This window comes from Acipenser ruthenus, chromosome 14, assembly GCF_902713425.1.
Source record: "Acipenser ruthenus chromosome 14, fAciRut3.2 maternal haplotype, whole genome shotgun sequence".
Taxonomy (NCBI): Eukaryota; Metazoa; Chordata; class Actinopteri; order Acipenseriformes; family Acipenseridae; genus Acipenser; species Acipenser ruthenus.
The window spans coordinates 29,978,667-29,999,185 of NC_081202.1; the positions used below are offsets into that span (position 1 = coordinate 29,978,667).

General features: G+C 39.4%; 1 protein-coding gene across 2 annotated transcripts in view; it reads left to right on the top strand.

The window, feature by feature from the left end:
* Positions 1 to 20,519, top strand: part of LOC117419981 (transcriptional enhancer factor TEF-3) — a 38,834-nt gene that overhangs the window by 5,663 nt on the left and 12,652 nt on the right. The window contains exons 2-7 of one of the 2 annotated variants that reach the window (XM_034033445.3): positions 3,751 to 3,815; positions 4,343 to 4,405; positions 15,484 to 15,618; positions 16,579 to 16,622; positions 19,098 to 19,159; positions 19,998 to 20,131. In XM_034033445.3, coding sequence (XP_033889336.2) covers positions 3,751 to 3,815; positions 4,343 to 4,405; positions 15,484 to 15,618; positions 16,579 to 16,622; positions 19,098 to 19,159; positions 19,998 to 20,131 — 503 coding nt within the window. The remainder of the gene's footprint in view (positions 1 to 3,750; positions 3,816 to 4,342; positions 4,406 to 15,483; positions 15,619 to 16,578; positions 16,623 to 19,097; positions 19,160 to 19,997; positions 20,132 to 20,519) is intronic. The other variant, XM_034033446.3, reaches the window with a different exon arrangement.

The following is a 20,519-nucleotide window of genomic DNA, read 5'->3' on the forward strand; positions in this document are numbered from 1 at the left end:
CTCTGGGCTTTACAAAGCTTACCTATGCTTTACCATGTGTTCACTATTCTATGCTTTTACAATGAGGAACATACAACAGGTGTTTGTTATTTCTGGTCCTATCCCTGTATGTCTGTATATATATGAGTTAGGGCTTCCACTCCTGTGTCACAGTATCACAGCTCCCACCTGCGCCACCCAGCCCCCTCCCTCTCTCCACAGGAAGAGCAGCAGATACAGAGTTGGGTCAGCAGGATGGAATGTCTGGAATGTGGAGGAGAGGAGAGGACAGCCGCTGTGTTGAGAGAGCCAGTGAGAACTGCTGGAGGGAATGAGATTTATTACAGCCTTCGCGTGACAGCGCCTCGGAGGTAGACTAGGCTCACTGACCTTTCACTCACCCAGTCTGCGGAGGGGCTGGTGTGGGGGGTTGTTCTACGATGACCTGCCTACTTCCCAGTCGCAGCTAAGTACGACTGTCCTTCCTAGGTTGGATGTAAGCAAAAAATACAGCAGGTGCATTACTTGCCTGTTCTAGGGTGACATTCTACTGCAATGCTGTATTTTCTTAATTGAATCCACCTATAAAACAGTATTTTGTTATCATAGAGGGCTGCATTTATAAAAAAAAAAACACACACATTATAGATAAAGAGAAACAATTCTCTGCAGTTTGTATATTGTGCAAGGATCCTGTATTTAGGATCAATGTAATCAGATGGCTTCTGATTTTAATTGTTATATAAGCATAGTTATGAAGCTGAATTATACTTTACTGGGGATCGCAAGTAGCTGTTATACCAGTGCATTTCCTTAAAGAAGCCCTAGCAGAACCATTAGCACATCACATCATTTCCAGCAATAGCAACACAATATTGAATAGTGGTCCTGATTCATTAACACCCTGGTATCATAGTGTAATGCAATAGATCACCAGTTTGCTTGATGTATGTAAAACTGTAAGAGTGACACACAAAAGATGGTTGGAGGGATAGACAATCACCTCACATTATGCACTCAGATCAGGATATACTCAATAACATGTGCTAAGTTTCATCATAATTGCACAAGCCGTTCACTAGATATACACCCAGATTATGATACACTCAATAACTTGAGCAGAAGAAGATCTAAAGCTTCATCATTTGACAAGCAGTTAAATGCAAAAAAAGTGGGCCATGCGTACACGTGGAAATACTGTACATATACAGACTTACGTGGGGATATGCATGGGGAGATTAAGGGAGTACCCTATTACTTTTTAGCTGTGGAGAAGAAGCTTGATCGGTCAAGCAGACCAGGAGTGGGGAGCTGCTGACGGGCATCCTTCAGGACTGTCCTTTCACATGATGGTCACAGTGAGCAGCATGTGTAACTGGAGTCCTGACGGGAACAAGCTAAAGATTTACAGCTGGTGTGAAGACATATTCTATAAACATTGACACACACACACACACATGGCTGGAATATCTCTTTCAATGGAAGAGCCATCGTCACTTAACAAGGAGAATATTGCCTGGGCTTGCATGGCATCCTGCACTCTCATCACCTGTTCTTACCAGTTGGTCATCATCATGGTAAATGAGATCCAGTCTCTCACCTTGAGGCAGTGATTCCCCTGGTACCTGTTTCTCATAGCGGGCTTACCAAAGAAAAAAATCTTTTTTTACAAATCTTAAAGTGATACTTTTCAGAAATAATTTCACACATCTTACCTGTTGTGCTGTTCCTTTTGTTCTATAGGCCTCAAATGTCCAATTTTGAAAGAAACATGTTATATTAAATATGTATTTGTATTTTTAGGTACTACACTTGGTTAAAGAAATTGCTGTTTATAAGCTATGCTTTCAGTTGGTGATACACCTGGAGGGTGAAATTGCCCCTTCTTTCCTGTCATTAACCAACCAGCTGCTTCCCCTATTGACTGACGTACTTTCAGCTAGTATGCCGAAAGCATGCTTTGTCCCAGAAGACACTGCTGAGGTGAAATGACCCAGGAAGTACAGTATTACAGATAACCTGAAAATAAGGCATGGAAACTGATCTTTATTACATGAGAGCAGTTCTTATTTACTTCACGTTAATATTGGACTTGCTAAGATAACATGAGATGGTAGTTGTGGGGACCAACCGAGATGTAGCTTCGCTGCAACGTCTGCACACATTGAAGTAAGATACGAGCCTCCAGTGATTTTCCTCTGTCAGGTAGCGTGGATTTCCTATTGGTCCAGTGTCATTTTCTAAGTAGGAGATTAATGATCTACGATTATTCATTATTGTGTTTTTTTGTTTGCAACCTTTTGCTTACATTTTGCTAACTAAAATACCCTTTAAGCTTTGATTACAGGGCCTATTGAGCTACAAAGCTATACTTAATATAATTTTCCTTAGAAACTTAGTTGTATTTCTGAAAGGAGTAAACGCCCCTAATCAAATACGCAATCATCGAACCATATAAATACAAACTTCATCTACGGCCCCTTATCGTTCGTTGTTTGTTTGGTCCTTCTCCTCTGCCTTCACCTTGCAGCATGCCATGTCATGGGAAGAGGTGGCCCCAAGTGCCACTTGTCCTGACTGCTGGCATTAGACATTCATCTAATTCATATACTTCATTCATCATAGTTTGCCAGCTTAAGAGTGGCTAACGAGCTCCAATGGCAAAGGCCATGGGCCAAACGCAAATATCAATGTAATCATTCATAGGCATGTTTATCTGTCAAATCAATAAACTGTTCATTCTTTCCATTGGCTCCTTTCTGAAAGCATTTTTTTATGAATGCCTGCATTTTCTGTTTCTGTGCAATGCTTTAAACCTGTAGATTTCATTGGCCTTTTCTTTGCTAACTGTCAGATTTTGAAAGGGGAGTCAATGGATATACTTTTATTTGAGTGGCTGGCTTCTTATATTTGTGTTCTAAAAATGTATCGAGTGGAGTGGAAATATTTGTTGATGTGTTGGTCTCAAACTGATTTTAGAAAGTAGCAGGTTACTTTCAGATAGTCTGGATTTGATGGTTCAATGCGTTCCCTTTTTTATTTTTCGCTGGGGAATGCGACGTATGCGACACTTCGATAGGGGTTCCCACGAAGAAATATACAATTCATTTAAACCCATTCTCAAAAGCATCGCATTGGTTCTGGTGCTCACGTGCGTTAGGGAGGGAATGTTTCTCCTCATCGCGCTACAGCGAACACTGCTGGCAATGTACCCAGTAAGTTCAAAAGTGGACACCTAGCTTCAGTTTTCCTGAGCTGTGTGGGGAATTGCTGCGGTGATGGAGAAACATGATTGGACATTCCAAATTGGGGAGAAAAACGGGGAGAAAATCGAGGGTAAAATAATTGAGCGCGCTAAATTAAAAAATTGACATTAATTCAAAACAATTTGGATTCTGTATTAGGGTGATGATAACCATTGAACCGCAATAGCAAAAGTAGGCTTTTGGTTCTGTAACATCTAGTACTTTTAACCATTTTAGTATTTTAATATACATTTAATAATCATTTAATTGACTAACTCTTTCTTGCTGAGAACTGAACTTTTTCTATAAATATAATGTCTTGAGAACATTGTGGAGAGGTGACATCTGTTCTTTATTATGCTAATAAAACCTGATTATTGTGACTTGAAATTGCTTGTCGTGTTTGGTGCTTACACTCTTGAGTGTCTCTGGGAATTATTAAGGAAACAGTAGGCCTTGTTTTCTGACAGTTCTGAGAGGTGCACCCTGAAAAACAATGTTATTTTTTTCCTTTCTGTAATTTCAGGTCGAAATGAATTGATAGCCAGATATATCAAGTTACGAACAGGGAAAACACGAACCAGAAAACAGGTGAACGGGTGATCCTTTTTTTTTATATAACATAAACATAGAAATAATGATTTGCCTAATCACATTGTTCAGTCTAGATGCTAATCATTATAAGATATCTGCTTCTTCACAACAGAAAGCTCTGATTGCAAGCCTTGCTTTCACAGGAAAGTGAAATTGTCCCACTCTTTCAATGCCTTCTTTCCTCTCATTAACCAACCAGCTTCCCCTTATAACTGCCATGCTTTGCACCCTTTCAAAAAGCAAGTATATATTGTATATATACAATATATACTTGCTTTTTGAAGATATATAAAGGTACAGTATATATAAAGGTAAATACTTAATCTGCCCTTTGAAGCAGCTACAAATTGCTACATGGATAAAATAGTTTTTTTCTGGAAATTGCATTAGTTTGAATTGATGTCTGGTCATGTTATCTTGTAAGTGGCTTAAATGATAGGCATGTTCAATATGCATGTATTTACTATGAACCATCCCACAATAAATTGTCCCACCTGAGCTAAAAGTCACACATTACTCTCTAGGTATCGAGCCACATCCAAGTGCTTGCCCGGCGAAAGGCACGAGAGATCCAAGTGAAGCTGAAGGTATGTGTTGATTGGCCACTTTCAGCCACCTCATCATCTTCTCTGGAGTTTCTGCTGTGCATTGTGGGTAGCATGACTAATAATAGCTAGAAAGTGTGGGGTTATTGAAAATATACTCCACTGTTAAATTCTCCTGTTATACTGGTTGGAGTTGCTTATGTGTTGTCAAGTAATTTTAAAATACTGATATGTCAATGATTTACATTTCAGTCAGTTTATTCCTGATAGTGAATACCTACTCTGTCAGTATATTAAAGGAACTACCATGATTATTGTTGTATTAAGCTGGTGCTTTAACAATGGCAGCTAGTACTGGTATTGTTAAGAAACCTTTTAAGAAACCACGTAGCCGTGGACACAACACACCTAGATGTGATTTACAGATCGGATGTGTCCCTCCCCTCCCAGACGTTTGATCGTTCTGTTTTATTTCCTGTTTGGCATGGCTTTTCATGGATGTTTAATCTGAAACAAAAACACATTGGAAATATGAAAAAAAATGCCAAGCTATCAAAAAAGCCCAGCCGTTTAAAGTGGAGATTCAAAAACACAAGCCAAGTTTCAAGAAACCATTGGGGCAACCTTGCCCAGCACAAAGCAAATAGGCACAACTGTAAAAGCGGTGGAGATCGAGGTTGCCCCAATTGTTCCTTTTTAAAACAGAAATAAATCATTTAATATAAATGATGATATAGACATCACAATAAGTGTGTTCCTTAGTATATTTCCATGTTGACAAAACAAGATAATTGTCATTAAACTCAGATGTCCTGTAATATACATATGTGTGGATAAAAGTGCCTAGGGTCTGCGAAAATCTGCAAAAAAACAGAAGAAAAAGAAGGCGGATAAGGACATTTTTACCTTACTTTGGGCGACTTATTTTTCTGACTGTATGACAGGTTGTGACAGGAATGGCGTGTGGTGACGTCAGACCAGAGTGCAGGAACAGAAAAACTGACACCACTACTGCAGTGAAAAGATGCAGTGTGTGCCGTTTATTTAAATAACAAAAATAAATAAAATATTTAAACACAAAAACAGTGCTAACAGAGCAAAATAAAACTCCAATAATAATACCACCCCAGGTCAGACTGGGCAGTTGCTGTCACTGTTCCTGGAATCTTGGTTTTAAATAATTTTTTCTCTCTCTTTCCTCTCGCTCTCGCTCTCGTTCCTCCTCTCAAACACCCACCACCTGGAGTGCAGAGATCTGCAGGTTTATATATATCGTGGCCGAGGGGTTTAACTGGCTAGTAATTATTCTATTACCCCTCGGCCACAATCTGCACAAGTTTATTAATTATTCCTGGCAGAGGATGAGCACTAACCCTGCCTCTGCCAGAACACGTTTTAAATAAACAAAAACAAACAAAACACGCAGCGCTTCACCATCATATATATGTACATAAATAAATCATAAAACAAACAAATACAAAACAATAACCTGCACAGGGACGGAGGGGGAGACCCCGTTCTAAAAATAAATAAACAAATACATGTACAGGGCTCCTCGCCCTGTTACACAGGTATTGACTTTTTTTTCTACACTTCACCTAAGAGTGTTGGGAACTACAAATTAAAAGTGAAATGGTGCTTTTGGCTGATTTACTTTTGCTGCGCCAATACCCTGAAAACACGTAAACTATCCGTGCTGTATAGAGAGTCTCTGGCAGTTCTCGCTAATAATAACTTGGCGTGAGGAACTACCGTACCTCTCAATCGATCACCATCCTAGACTTCTCATTTTAGAGCTTCTCAGACAATTCAAAGGCAAGTATGTGTTCTCTCACAAATATTTATAATATACGACCCCATTGCGATTCACTTTACCCAAGGCCGATGTGAAGAAGATCCGGTTTTGTACTTTTAAAATGTAAATAAATCTGATGGTTTGATAATTTTAGGCTACCTCATTAACTTTTTTTATTTTATTTTATTTCCAAATAGTTTGACACAATTAGGGCTACCCTGGAGAATAATTCCAACTAGCCTCGCTTTTACATGATGGGATGAAATGAAGGGATGGTCGGCATGCCTGGCATGAAGGGATGGTCAAATCTTCTGGTATTGGATCTTCTTCTTCAGATAGGCTTCGGTTAAAGTGAATTTTCTGCATCGCGATTGGGTCATTCGCAAGACAACCCCAAGCCGAATACGAAAAGTTCCCTTTCAAGTACGAAATGTAACCATTACTGAATGGGTATTTACCTTCTAAAGACCCCGAAACCTGAATAAAATATATCAAAGCTGCTCGCAGAGCCTGTCATGGCCCGTCCCCGAGGGCACAGAATGACAGCGCTTACGGACCCTTTGAACCATTTTTCCTTTCAAGAACTGACCTGACAGGAGAGCCTATTCAGATAAGTACTTGATATTTTTTCTACCATAGATTTTCGCATTTATTGTGTTTTTACACAAAATATATGTGATATTTAAAATAATCGCTGTATTAATTATTTAGATTTCCAGAAAGCTTTTGACAAAGTACCGCATAAAAGATTAATCCTCAAACTGAAGGCAGTAGGGATTCAAGGAAATGCATGCACATGGATTAGGGAGTGGTTAACATGTAGAAAACAGAAAGTACTAATTAGAGGAGAAACCTCAAAATGGAGCGAGGTAACCAGTGGTGTACCACAGGGATCAGTATTAGGTCCTCTGCTATTCCTAATCTACATTAATGATTTAGATTCTGGTATAGTAAGCAAACTTGTTAAATTTGCAGACGACACAAAAATAGGAGGAATGGCAAACACTGTTGCAGGGGAAAAAGGTCATTCAAAATGATCTAGACAGCATTCAGAACTGGGCAGACACTTGGCAAATGACATTTAATAGAGAAAAGTGTAAGGTACTGCACGCAGGCAATAAAAATGTACATTATAAATATCATATAGGAGATACTGAAATTGAAGAAGGAATCTATGAAAAAGACCTAGGAGTTTATGTTGACTCAGAAATGTCTTCATCTAGACAATATGGGAAAGCTATAAAAAAGGCCAACAAAATGCTTGGATATATTGTGAAAAGTGTCGAATTTAAATCAAGGGAAGTATTGTTAAAACTTTACAATGCATTAGTAAGACCTCATCTAGAATATTGTGTTCAGTTCTGGTCACCTCGTTACAAAAAGGATATTGCTGCTCTAGAAAGAGTGCAAACAAGAGCGACCAGAATTATCCTGGGTTTAAAAGGCATGTCGTATGCAGACAGGCTAAAATAATTGAATCTATTCAATCTTGAACAAAGAAGACTACGCGGTGATCTGATTCAAGCATTCAAAATTCTAAAAGGTATTGACAATCTCGACCCAGGGGACTTTTTTGACCTGAAAAAAGAAACAAGGACCAGTGGTCACAAATGGAGATTAGATAAAGGGGCATTCAGAACAGAAAATAGGAGGCACTTTTTTACACAGAGAATTGTGACGGTATGGAACCAACTCTGCAGCAATGTTGTTGAAGCTGACACCCCGGGATCCTTCAAGAAGCTGCTTGATGAGATTCTGGTATCGACAAGCTACTAACAACCAAACGAGCAAGATGGGCCGAATGGCCTCCTCTCGTTTGTAAACTTTCTTATGTTCTTATGTATTTGTGCACTGCAGTCTGTTATTTGTTACGTCCCATTACGGCCTTAACCCCGCGTGACGCTGACTGCTTGAGACGCCCCTTCCCAGGGTTCCAGCAGCGTAAGTCGGATGATTTGTGCTCTCTCCCCAGGCTGCAATAGCTCCGGCTGGAGTTATTTTATTCTCGGTTTGGCTTCGGCCAAAATTACAAGACGGTTTGTTTAATTAAAGTAATTGTTATTACTGTATTTTGTATGAGAGAAATATTTTTATTTTTTCATTGTATTTTTCTGTTTTCACAGAGACTAAGCGCAGGCTTGTCTGCAATGCGTGATGCGACACACGTGTAGTCAGAGCAGCTGCTGAGATTTAAGAGTGCTTTGGTTGTGGTTGCTTGCAAGCTCAACCACAGCATCCCTGTTCAGTGCTACCCGCGGAAACTGTGAACTGGTGGACCCGTACTGTACCAGTACCGAGTTCACCGACCCACTCCGTTCCCGAGCCGGTACCGTACCGTACTGAACTGGGACCAGGGCTTACATCCCCGGCCCGGTACCAAGCCATTCTTGTTCAGGTCTTGAACAGCCCCGTTGTTGTCTTTAAGCAGACTGAGGCAGCACCTGTACAGTGTTACTGTACACTGCATTGCTACTTGCATAATGCCTGGGTCTTATCCCTGCGAGACATGCAAGGACAAGCACGGCAGATGCTCTTTCTGCCTGGGACAAGAGCATGCAAAGGAAGCATTGGTGAACCACAGCTTCTGTGAGTTTTGTGCACATTTCTCTAAGCGCACACTGGAGAAACATCTCTCCCGCAGCTCTGCACAGCGCTCTTCCCCATCACCCTATGTTATAGAGGTGGCTCTGTGCCAAGGGAGAGTGGATGACACACCCGGGAAAGTAGCCCACGCAGGAAGCCATCCTCACGATCTTCCTCATCCTCCTCTGCTTCTACTTCTCTTTCTCTGAGGAAGAAGAAGAAGAGTCGCCATTCCAAGCGATTGGCGGACTCGGAGCAGATGGAGAAGCTCTGGGCAGCAGTTTCCCACCAAGGAACGGTGCACTCAGAGTTACTGCGTGACCGTTCGGTGCCACCTGCCCATTCTGTCCCTTGGGGTCCCAGGGGGCTATAAGCGCAGATTGGCAGCAGGATGACATACTGTCCATCGCTGCCTCTGAGGAGGTGGGTGAAAAGGAGCTGGTGTTCCCATCTGAAGACGTGGAGTCAGACAGTACATCCCCTGCGGGTAAGCTGTTGGATCCCCCTATTACACCAGGGCATACCTTTGGTCCCGCGGTGGACGAGATGCTGCAGCGTTTTCACTGCGTGTGGGAATACACGAAAGAGCTGGTGCGCTTGCTTCCCAAGCTACCACCACCAGTGTGCAAACCAGTGGCAAAAAATTGTTATGGTTTAAGTTTGAACCAACAAATATCAGGAAATGCCACCTTAACTCAGCTGCATCCAGGTTAGACTTTTAACATAGCTACTGAGATGCGGTGGGCAGGGTAGCAGTCAATGATCAGGGGAGCAGTGAAAATCCATTTTCAATTATATTTTCACTGCTCCCCTGATCATCTGCTGTGAACGTTGTTAATATGTTTTTTTAAGGGTCGTGTTAAAATTAATTTTGCTACCTCATTGCTTCAGTAACATTTACATTTACACTTTTCCCCGGCGACAGGGATACAGGGGAGAGGCCTGTATGTTTGTTTTAACTACAGTCTGTCTCATTCCGTTGTGATGAAACTTAGTATGGGCATTCATTAGCACAAGTGATTGAGGGAATCCAAATCTTTGTCATTGTGAGATTTGATGGGCAGCTTATGCTGACATACAAAATTATTTTGTTATCCACTGAATCATCCAATCAGTTCTGTGCCTCAAAACCAGCCAATCAATACTGCGCAAATAACACTGCCGCATCATCAAAGCCACAGCTTGTCAGCTCCACTGATGCTCAGCATCTTTCAGCAACAACACACCGAGACACAGACGGTTCAATAATAATGTACCTGTGGCAGGATAGCAGCAGAGGGAAGACTCAGAGACAGAAAATGCAGTGAAACCAAAAATATTTTAATTGACAAAACACAAATAAAAAGGCACGATGGCCAACCAAAAAGACGAACACAAAAACAGGCTTTAAACACAAACTATACAAAAAGAATCACTCACTCTCTCACACACGTCTTCTCACTGTTACAAACACTCACCCACTAACATACCCAACCACTCCCTTTTATATAGGTGCCTGGGCTAATTGGGCAATTCACACCTCATTAGCCCAGACACATTCCACACATTCCTCACACAAATTCACTGAACCACACCCCAAACTCACTCATATCCACTCTAAACAATACAAAAAACACAAAACCACCACAAAATAGGCTGCACCCCATCACAGTCCCATTCAGTTTTGTGTCAATGTCCAGATAAACTATAAGCAGCACTGACAAGTAAAATGTTTTTTTGTTGTTTAATGGAAGGGTAACTGACGAATCATGTAGGTAAATCTAGGTTTTAAAGTGTTGTTTTAAAAAAAATACTAAGAAAAATGATTTTGTAATAGTGGTAGTGGGGTCTATTCATAAAGGGTTAATGGCTGTCGTAAGGGGGAAACAGAAGTACATGATCAGACCATAGCCGCCTATTTAACGTCTGTTGCTATTCATAAGGGACAACTGACATGTGTCGTTAAGCCCCAAGGACATTCAGTCCTGAAGGAATATTTGAAATGAATTGAGATAAAGGTTAACAAATACCTCATTAGCATAAAGTTCTTATCAGTTCTGAACGTCAGTCTGCTAATCACAAACCTGAACGACAGCAAAATGCTGTCGACAACTAGGTGTTATTGAACACTGTCCAGTCAAGTCTAAACTAACGACATCCTTATTTAAAAATGTAAAGTTATCTCCATTGTCAAAACAAGTAATCTGAACATTTTTAAAAACAGTCCTCCCCAACATTTAAAAAAAAATAATAATTCAAATATTTTATTATTAGACTGCTGTGCACTGTTATACCGTTTGCAGTCCCTGAGATTAACACTGCCTAATATTTAGAAAAATGAAGTCATACAGTATAAATACTCATACTGCATCTGTGTTACCCCACAGAACATAACTCAGCCGTGCCAGCAGCAGCAGCACCTGTTCCAGCAGATGTGAGCCAACAAGGTCTCACAGAAATAAATAAATGTATTCTTAAAAGTCAACCAAACAAAGTATATTTTGAAACAGATACTGTATATGCTTATTTATTTAAATATCCTGGAGAACGTATAATTTCTTTATTTTTATATACTTTCTTTACGTTTATAATTTAGGGTAGAATGTTTTTTCCCTTTATTAAACTCATAAAACATTTTTTTATCATAAACTCCCTTACAATCGCACACATGCCCACCTCACTACCGAGGGCCTTCCTGATGTCATGAAAGGAGACTTAGCGACAATTGTTTGTCTGCACAGATAATTTTATGAATATCAACATGGACGACTTTCGTTAGTTTTAAACGAAATGCAATTAACTAGGACAATCGGTAAGTACTAATTTATGAATGGATTCCTGTGCCCGTCTATGAAGGCGAGATCGCGATGGGAGTTATGTGTCCCGAGCCGAAGTAATTATTACATTGCAATTCATGTAAATCCCTATTAGTATATATTTATATTATTCTTAAATGGATCTTGGTGGTATTTCAGGGCTCCAATTATTATTGGAATAATAATCGCATTTGTCATAATATATAAACCTTTTCTAAAATATCGCTGTCTGAAAACGACAACAGATTCACATATTATAATAAACATTATAATTAAGTACTTGATCTAAAGTTCGCAGATCATGTTGAGTGAATGATTTACTAGGAATGTATTGAAACAGTGGAATTTATTAAGCATGCAGTCACATAACAATACTGTAACGATCTGTGCATTTGTGTTGTAATTGTGTTCCCTCGCTCTGTTTCCCGCCACTATTTTGTTAACCTCTTGTCTGTGTCAGCCTGGTGGGCATGGTCTGTCTCCCCTGTGATTGGTCCTGTCTGTCTGTGTCAGTCTTGTTGCGCGTGGTCCGTGTCTCCCCTGTGATTGGTCCTGTCTGTGAACCACTGTGTTTTTCCGTGTGTTCGCATTGGCCCGAACTGTGCGTCCGAGGACCAATGGGATGTGTGTATCGCTCTCCTCCCATCAGCATATGGGGGGGAGCTAAGCTATAAGAAGGCGCTTTGCCGTCATTATTGTTGTCGTTGTTCTGGTTGCCATGGTTCCTGTGTTTCTGTGTGTGAATCCTGTGTTGCTGTGACAGAGCTGTGGACTCTAATTTGGGTGCTGTGAGAGCGTCCAGGGAAAATAAAGAGAAAGGATTTAAAAAAGGAACAAGCGTGTCTCTCCTGTTTTCTGCCTCCGGAGTGAAACGCTACAGTACATTCAGAAAATCCAATAAAACCATTACACTGTCAATATTACACTAAAACAACATTACGATAAAACCAAGGCACTTCCATTAGGCAACAATGAATCCTCAATAAAATATAAGTTAATGTAGCTTTAATATGTACTGATGTTATAACAAAGCATGCACAAATCACACCAAACCCACGCTTTTACTATCTCAAACGACCTTGTAAACCTAAACAATTGAGCTGTGCCTCAATAAAAAATAAATAAAAAAAGGAATTATACTTGCTTTGATTGCGATGAGACGGTCGGGGGTCTTAATGGACGGTGTTCTGGCTCACCCCCTTTTCCGATGACGAGACCCATTTATAGCAATTAGAAAATAAACTTTTAAAAGTATATAACTCTTGCTAAGTATTTTATAGTTTGTCCTAAATCTCTTGTCTTTATTTTGGTAGTAAACATGCCAGGGTATGTTTTTTTGGGGGGATTCTAAATAATCTGTGTCTAACCTTGGGGATTCTCAAAGTGTGATATCCTGCGTTTGTCTGGGATATGAAAGTACAAATTGAATACTTTGGGCTCGTAGTGATTTTAAATGGAGATGATGTGGAAATATTCATCATTTGTAGTTTTCTTTGTCGTATTCCTATAAGCATTGTTTGTAACTTGTTATTCATGCTACAATTCATGCTCAAGTCTACAAGGGGTCATCTTTGTTTATTCTTTTTGACTAATTGTTTCAGGCCTAGAGGGGGATCACCATTAGTCTTTGATGGCCGATTTGCCTTTTGATCGTCTGGCATGGAATATTGTAGATTCTGTTCGAGGTTGCGTCTGTTCCAGTGGAGGTGTTACTGTGAGATAATCGATTGCTAGACTAAGCACCTCTCTCCCTCAGCATGGGGACCTTTGTCACGTTTAAGTTGAGTTGTAGGGACATTATTTATTAGTTAAAGGAATTTAGAGATCTGAAATAAATTCCTGCTAAATAAGGCTGTATGATCTACGTGAAACAATATCAGTTTTAAACAGAAAAACAATGAGACGTATAAAGAATAACAATATTATATAACACAGTCTGAATTGTATCATATTTTTTATTCTATAAAAAACTAAAGCAACCTGAGGTTTACTGCCTGCTATTATATTTTATTTATACCTTAAAATTTGTATTTATTTTAGAATTGATGAAGAAAGTGTGTGAAAATGGCTTTAATTCAAGTTAATAACAAATAACAATGCAGTCTTTTATGTTAATAACCCATTAGATTGTGGTTTGCACTTACTTGAAATGTGATAATTACAGAGAAAAGTATTTCTCAGCTGTAAAACACTAGAGGTAACAAAATGTGAGTGTGGCTCTTAACACAAGGTGCTATTTTAATCTGTTTATATCTGACAGAATTTTCTTTTGCTCAGATTTAATTACATCATTTCTTATATGGCTGTATTGGGGGGGGGCGGGCGTTGGGTTGTTTTCTTAAATGTATTAACATATTTATGTTTATGTGAATGAATTAATGTTAGTACTGTAGTTAAAAATGTATGTCTTGTTATTTATTGAAAATGAATATAAAAAATATTAATAACAAAAAAAAGAAGACATGCAGCAATGGCATATAAGAAGATCAGAAAACTCAATATCTAGCACATAATACCTTAGCAACAACACCTTTAACAAGGACAAGTTCCATCAAAAATCATAACATGTCTGGTTCTTTTAAGAGCTATTGTTTAAAAGGGCACATGGGTTCTTTTAATAGCCACCACATCGGACGAAAATGGGGTTCAGAATACCTTCCACCATGAGATGAAAGTCTAGACTGGGAGACCGGGATGCCCGTGGTCCGAAATCATTCCCATGAGGCCGAACGGGAGCTTTCTCACACAGCACCTTGTGTTATGGGCACGTCTCTTTCTGAGCAAACCTCATTGAAAACCACCACCTCTCAAACACTCAACTGTATGTGCCACAAAAATAGAAATTAAAATCAAAATACCTTTAAAACTACAAATCCAATGAAATGCTAACCACCTTTAGAAATTAAGTCAGCAGAGACCGCTACCTCGGTGCCACCTACTATATCTGTAGCTGTTAGAGTTTTTTCTCCAGGTCTGCTGAAAAATTGCATTATGATTTGGATTATACACAGGGGAAACATTAACGCTTTGACCCTCCTTATATCTTTTAAAATACTAATCCTATTAAATGACTGTTTAAATATTTAAAGAGACCATGTCACAAAGTGTTAATGTTCCAAAGGGCATCACTCTACCCCCTACCATTGCAGAGATATTAAATGGTTGAAAATCGGAGTATTAGCTATTGTTGAATTCTGTCATAATTTGAACCTCAGTTTACAGACAGGTGGATCTGACAGTAAGCAGTGATTAGTGCTAGGATGTCATTGATGGAAACAACCACAAATCAAAAGAAATTAGAGACGTTGTAGTTAGAGCACAGTCCAGGATGTTGATGCGACATCTTGTGCAAATCCCATCCCACAGTGCAGGATTTCAATACCTATTTACCCTTTTACCTTCTCAATACACCATGCTGTTAAATTCTTCTGAATAAACATTAGTATCCTTGTTTCTAGGCATTAACTATGGTATCGCAGTAGTTCTGTTTAAAGTTTTTTTTTTCTCTGATCTTAATTTGATTAATTAATTAGATTAATAATTACAATGTTACCAGGCACTGTATTTTTGCAGTTTTTCTACGCTTCTCCTATGGTTATACTATGCATTTACCATAGTTTACCATGGCTTTCCATGTTTACTTAGTGCTTTCATTAAAGATGAAACAGCTTCCATAGTAAATATTTCATTTTTGACCGCCATTTGGTAAAATCCTTTTAAACCCTTGTCCTTTGTCTTCTTCAATGCAGTCTTCATTTCCCCTCCCCTGTTCCCAGGTCAGCACTCTAAATACAAACCTCTTCACATTTGGTACTACCTAGTTAAATAAAGGATAGGCTGGATTGACTGCTGCACTAAAGGATTGAGAATTGGAGATTCTGGTTGCACTGGAAAAGAGCTAAGCTGTGATGAGGACTCTTTACTGAGTGCCTGTGTTTCCTCCCCAGGATCAGGCAGCGAAGGATAAGGCTCTCCAGTGCATGGCCACCATGTCCTCTGCCCAGATCCTCTCTGCCAACGCCTTCCAGAGCAAGCTGGCACTGCAGGCACTGCCCCGGCCTGCCTACCCTGCAGCCACTGGGGTACGTGTGGACACATGGTTAAAATTCTGCAGATAGAGATGCTGGCCTTCTCTGAATGAGGTGCATGCATTTGAGTACAACAAGCGTGCCCCAAACTATGCAGACATTTTTGTAACTGTCATCGCTGGTCCAAATTGATGCAACATACTGAAAATGTGCAGAAGAGTAACCTACTTACCTGTAATTTATATGAAGTGACATGAAGGAATATAATACACACCGTTAGTGTAACATGCACCTCTTTTTTATTGCGAACGTCTACATTGTGGATACTATGAGTATACTTTGCACCCTGTAAATCGAGCAACCTGTACTAAAAGGTATAGAGAAGATTTGATTGAAATTTAACCAAGAACATGGAAGGGTTAGGGGAGACATGATTAAAAGTTTACAAATCCTAAAGTGAGCTGAGGTAACAGCAGTGAATATATTAACCGTAGCACATAGACCATGACCAGACATAGTTGGACATTATGCTTTTTTACACAGTGTGGTAAGTGTATGGAACAGATTACTAAGTTAAGTTGCTGCTGTGGAATTTTGGGATTCTTTAAGAACTGACTCGGCAAAGTTATGGAATCAGTCATCCAGTGGGAACCTGGCATTAATTGGCTGAAGTGCTCCTCTGGTTCATACTGCAACTGTTCTCATGTTCTTATACTCCGGTTTCTCCCTGAAAAAATTCTTAAATTAAATTCAAGTGATTTTGTTGGGCTTTCTTTTAGTTGAACACCAAACAATAACAATTATTTTGATATTTTTTAAACCAAAAAAGCACAATTGGCAAGCAAAATGTAATTAATAAACAGAACAGTTGATTATTTAACAAATGAAATGAAATGTGGATTAGAGAGTATTTAACTGATAGATAACCTGGAACAAGGTTCTCCGACCTGCCTGGTCCCTCTTAAAGATATGGGATTGTTATTTTATTTTAGAAATCTTGTTCTTTTTTTCCAGTTTTGGCATGCAGCTCTACAAGGCCAACCTGTGCCCTCCCATGAGTGAGTACTGGGGTTAACCCTTCACTGTCTTTTTACATTATATATATATACAGTTGTCCCGCGTTATACTGCCTCCCTTTATAATGCCACCCTCGCATACCACCAGCTATTCTCTCTGAACAAATGTCACCAATATAAAAACAGTGCTATTTGTACCCATTATATCGCCACCCCGCTGCCTGCCACCCGCCAACTTCCCAAGCCAAGCAAACGCAAATATAAGCATTGTAGTTTCCCTACTTGTAGCGCCAGCGAAATAATCATGGCCAATTAAAACAAAGTTATGCAGTTAACCTTTGACTCGCTTTCCTAATTCGTTGTTAACTTAATGTTCATACCAATGTCATCAGCACTCCCGCTCCCAAAGCAAAACAGAAAGTACAAAATGGCGAGTTGACCCCTACATTTAACAAATCTGCATGTATGCATCTGAAAATAAGAAAGCAAGTCAGCAAGACATCGCAAATGTTTTCTCGCCAAGTGAGGCATATACTGTTAATCGAAGGACAATTGGAGACATTGTAATGGATAAAAACAAATGGCTTACCTTGATGGAACGGGTCGATTTGTTTAACCTGAAAAAGGCTTGACGCTGTCTAAAATAAGTGACTTTTATAAACCACAGTAAATGTTAAAAAAAAAAAAAAAAAGTACGGTAAGAGGTTTGTTTGTTTACGTGCAAGTTTTGCACAAATGAAGGCTGACTTAAACTAAAGCATCAGTTTTGTAAACAGCAGTTTTTTTTTTAAACTGCTTAAAAAAGAATGCTGTGAGCTTAACTTGCTTTGTGAAATAAATAGATGGCATCGTTCAATGGGGGATAGTATTCAGCAGGCTTACAGTCGTGCCACAAACAGTGAAGTTCAAATGACAGTACAGTAGAAAACAAATAAACAAATAAATAAATAAATAAATCGGACGCTTTTTTGTTTTTATGGGATTGTTGTTTGGGTGATTTGAAACTGTTTTATTAGTTTTATTATTCTTTTTTTATTCAAAAGTAACCATGTATGTTTCATACACATGGGAAAAAATTATAAAAACGTCACTAGTATACCTACTGTTGTGTTAAGAACTAGTACTGTAGTTTTAAAAAAAAAAGATTAATGTTTTATTAAAATGGCCTGGAGATACAGTAATTGTATAACAAAAAAATTAAAATGTTTGAATTTATTGTAAACATAGAAGGTTGTGTGTTTGTGTTTGTTTTGTTTTTTTGACCCTCACTATAATAACGCCACCCTCGCTTATTGCCCGTTTTTGCCCATGGCCCTTGACTGTATATATATATATATATATATATATATATATATATATATATATATATATATATATATATAATGTATATATATACATACACACACACATTATCCTCCAACAGGGATGCATATCCTCACTAATATATATATATATATATATATATATATATATATATAAAATAGTCGGCAACTGTTTTTATCATTTTCTCCCCAATTTGGAATAGCCAATTATTTTTAGGCTCAGCTCACCGCTACCACCCCCACGTGGCGAAGACAAACACACGCTGTCCTCCGAAGCGTGGGCTGTCGGCCAACCACTTCCTTTACACACTGCAGGCCCACATGTAGCCACCTCAGAGCTACAGCGTTAGAGGACAACGCAGCTCTGGGCAGCTTACAGGCAAGCCCGGCCAGACCACAGGGGTCGCTGGTGCACGGTAAGCCAAGGACACCCTGGACGACCTAAGCCCTCCCCACCCGGACGACGCTCTGCCAATTGTGCGTTGTCCCTTGGGAGCTCTCGTTCACGGTCGGCAGTGGAATAGCCTGGACTCAGACCGGCGACATCCAGGCTATAGGGCGCATCCTGCACTCCACGCAGAGTGCCTTTACCAGATGCGCTACTCGGGAGCCCACTGCTCACTAATATTTTTGTTAAATCTTGTGAACCAATATGAATTACACTTGGTATGGAAGTTCTTGAAGGGAGTATAGGTGGCCTGCTGTTGTCTGAGTTCTGGGCTACAGTGTGGAAGGCTACAGGCCACGTACACAAAGCATTTAACACTGTGCTAGTTAAAAAAATATATATATATATATATATATAATTAGAATAACAAAAGGTTAATGCTATAAAGCTTAAAACAAATTACTCATGAGGTTAATTAAAGAATTCCTACATGCACAGTAGTCATCTCATGCTAGTTCTGTAAGTAGTTTTTCGTTCTACAAAAAAATTGTGCAAACTTAGCATGGTGTCAGATGCATTGTAAATATACCCCTAAATCTTCAGAACCGACAGAATTGATGGTAGTGCAAGAATTCCTGCATGGCCATGTGATCACTAACAACCAATCAGAGCACTTAGTTTGCCCCTGACATTTTGTAAAAGAACTTACGTCACTGCTTGGCAGATTTTGATGAGCTTGTGTTTGGGCTCAAAGTACTATTCTAAAATGACAGCACTAACATTTTAACCGCATCTCTTGTTTTATAGTGTGAAACCTTTCTCACAACAGACCTACAACATTCAGCCACCTGTTGCATCTTCAATCACAGGTAATTATGATGTGGTTTCAGGACAGAGCAAGGGCAGTGACTGCCAAAACAGACCACTATGTCCAACACAGTACAGCTTTGAATTTATTGGTATTCCATTGCTAGATTTGATCGTGGATGTGTAGTAAAAACTAGTCGACTCTAGTTCAATCCCATTGGTCCCTTACAGGAGGCTGTCTCATGAGATGTTAGTATGAGGTTATATTAGCCTAACATTGTATGTTACATGAAGAGAAGTATAACTAGGCAAATATAAGCAAGGACAGTTATTTATTAAAATTTGAGAATTTACACTGAAACCTGGGCTCAAAAACTTATGAGAATTACAAACCTCAGAACTTTCATCCTCCAATTAGCTCTTGGAGGTCACTACCACAGGTTGGTTGACTGTAACATTCAGATAGGATGTCTAGCTTTAAAAATACTGAAACAGAAGGAAAGCTACACATTAAAAGGTACATTACTGTAATCTGATTTAAATCTTTAAAATAACAATAAAACACTCTGTTCACAGGTTTCTAACAGCAGTAAAACCATGGTTACTGGTCATTTCCTCGGTAGTTAACCTTTTCTATACGGTAGCTGTACTCTTACCTTGCAGACATGGCACACTGCCAGACGATAATGCTCTATAATCAGGTTTCTTTTCCTAAATTCAACACTAAAACTGCAATATAAACACCATATCCATAAATGACTTACATCATTTCTCCATTATACATGCTTTTTTTTATTCTACATCTGGGCCACAATTCAATACCCCTGACTTAACCGATGACTGCTTACCAATTTGTCCAATGTATTTGAACCCCTCATTCCTCTTGTCTGCCCCTCTCAGCAGGCTACGAGACTCCAGTGGGACTCACCACCTCCCCCTCAGCCCCTTCCTGGCAGGGCCGCAGCATTGGCAGCTCCAAGTTCCGGATGCTGGAATTCTCAGCCTTCCTAGAACAGCAGAGGGATCCTGATACAGTAAGCAGGACTGGTACTTAGTTGTGAATTCTGTATTTGGAGAGAGAGAGAGAGAGAGAGAGAGAGAGAGAGAGAGAGAGAGAGAGAGAGAGAGAGAGAGAGAGAGATATCGTCTTCGCTGGTTTGATTTAATGGGTATTCGGACTCTGAAAGCCCAGGCCAACCATACAAAGCAGTGGTTTTCAACCCTGGTCCATAAGTACCCCCAGTGGTTCAGATTTTTCTTTCCTTCTTTAACTGTGTGCTATAGTTATGATCACATGCTAATGAGACTGTCTGTTAGTAAGTGCTGTCTTTTGTGAGCTGAAAAACAGTCCGGATTTTAAACAAATATTTTTCTCATGTTTAAAACAATAACCTGTTTAATACTAGTAATAATGGAAGCTTG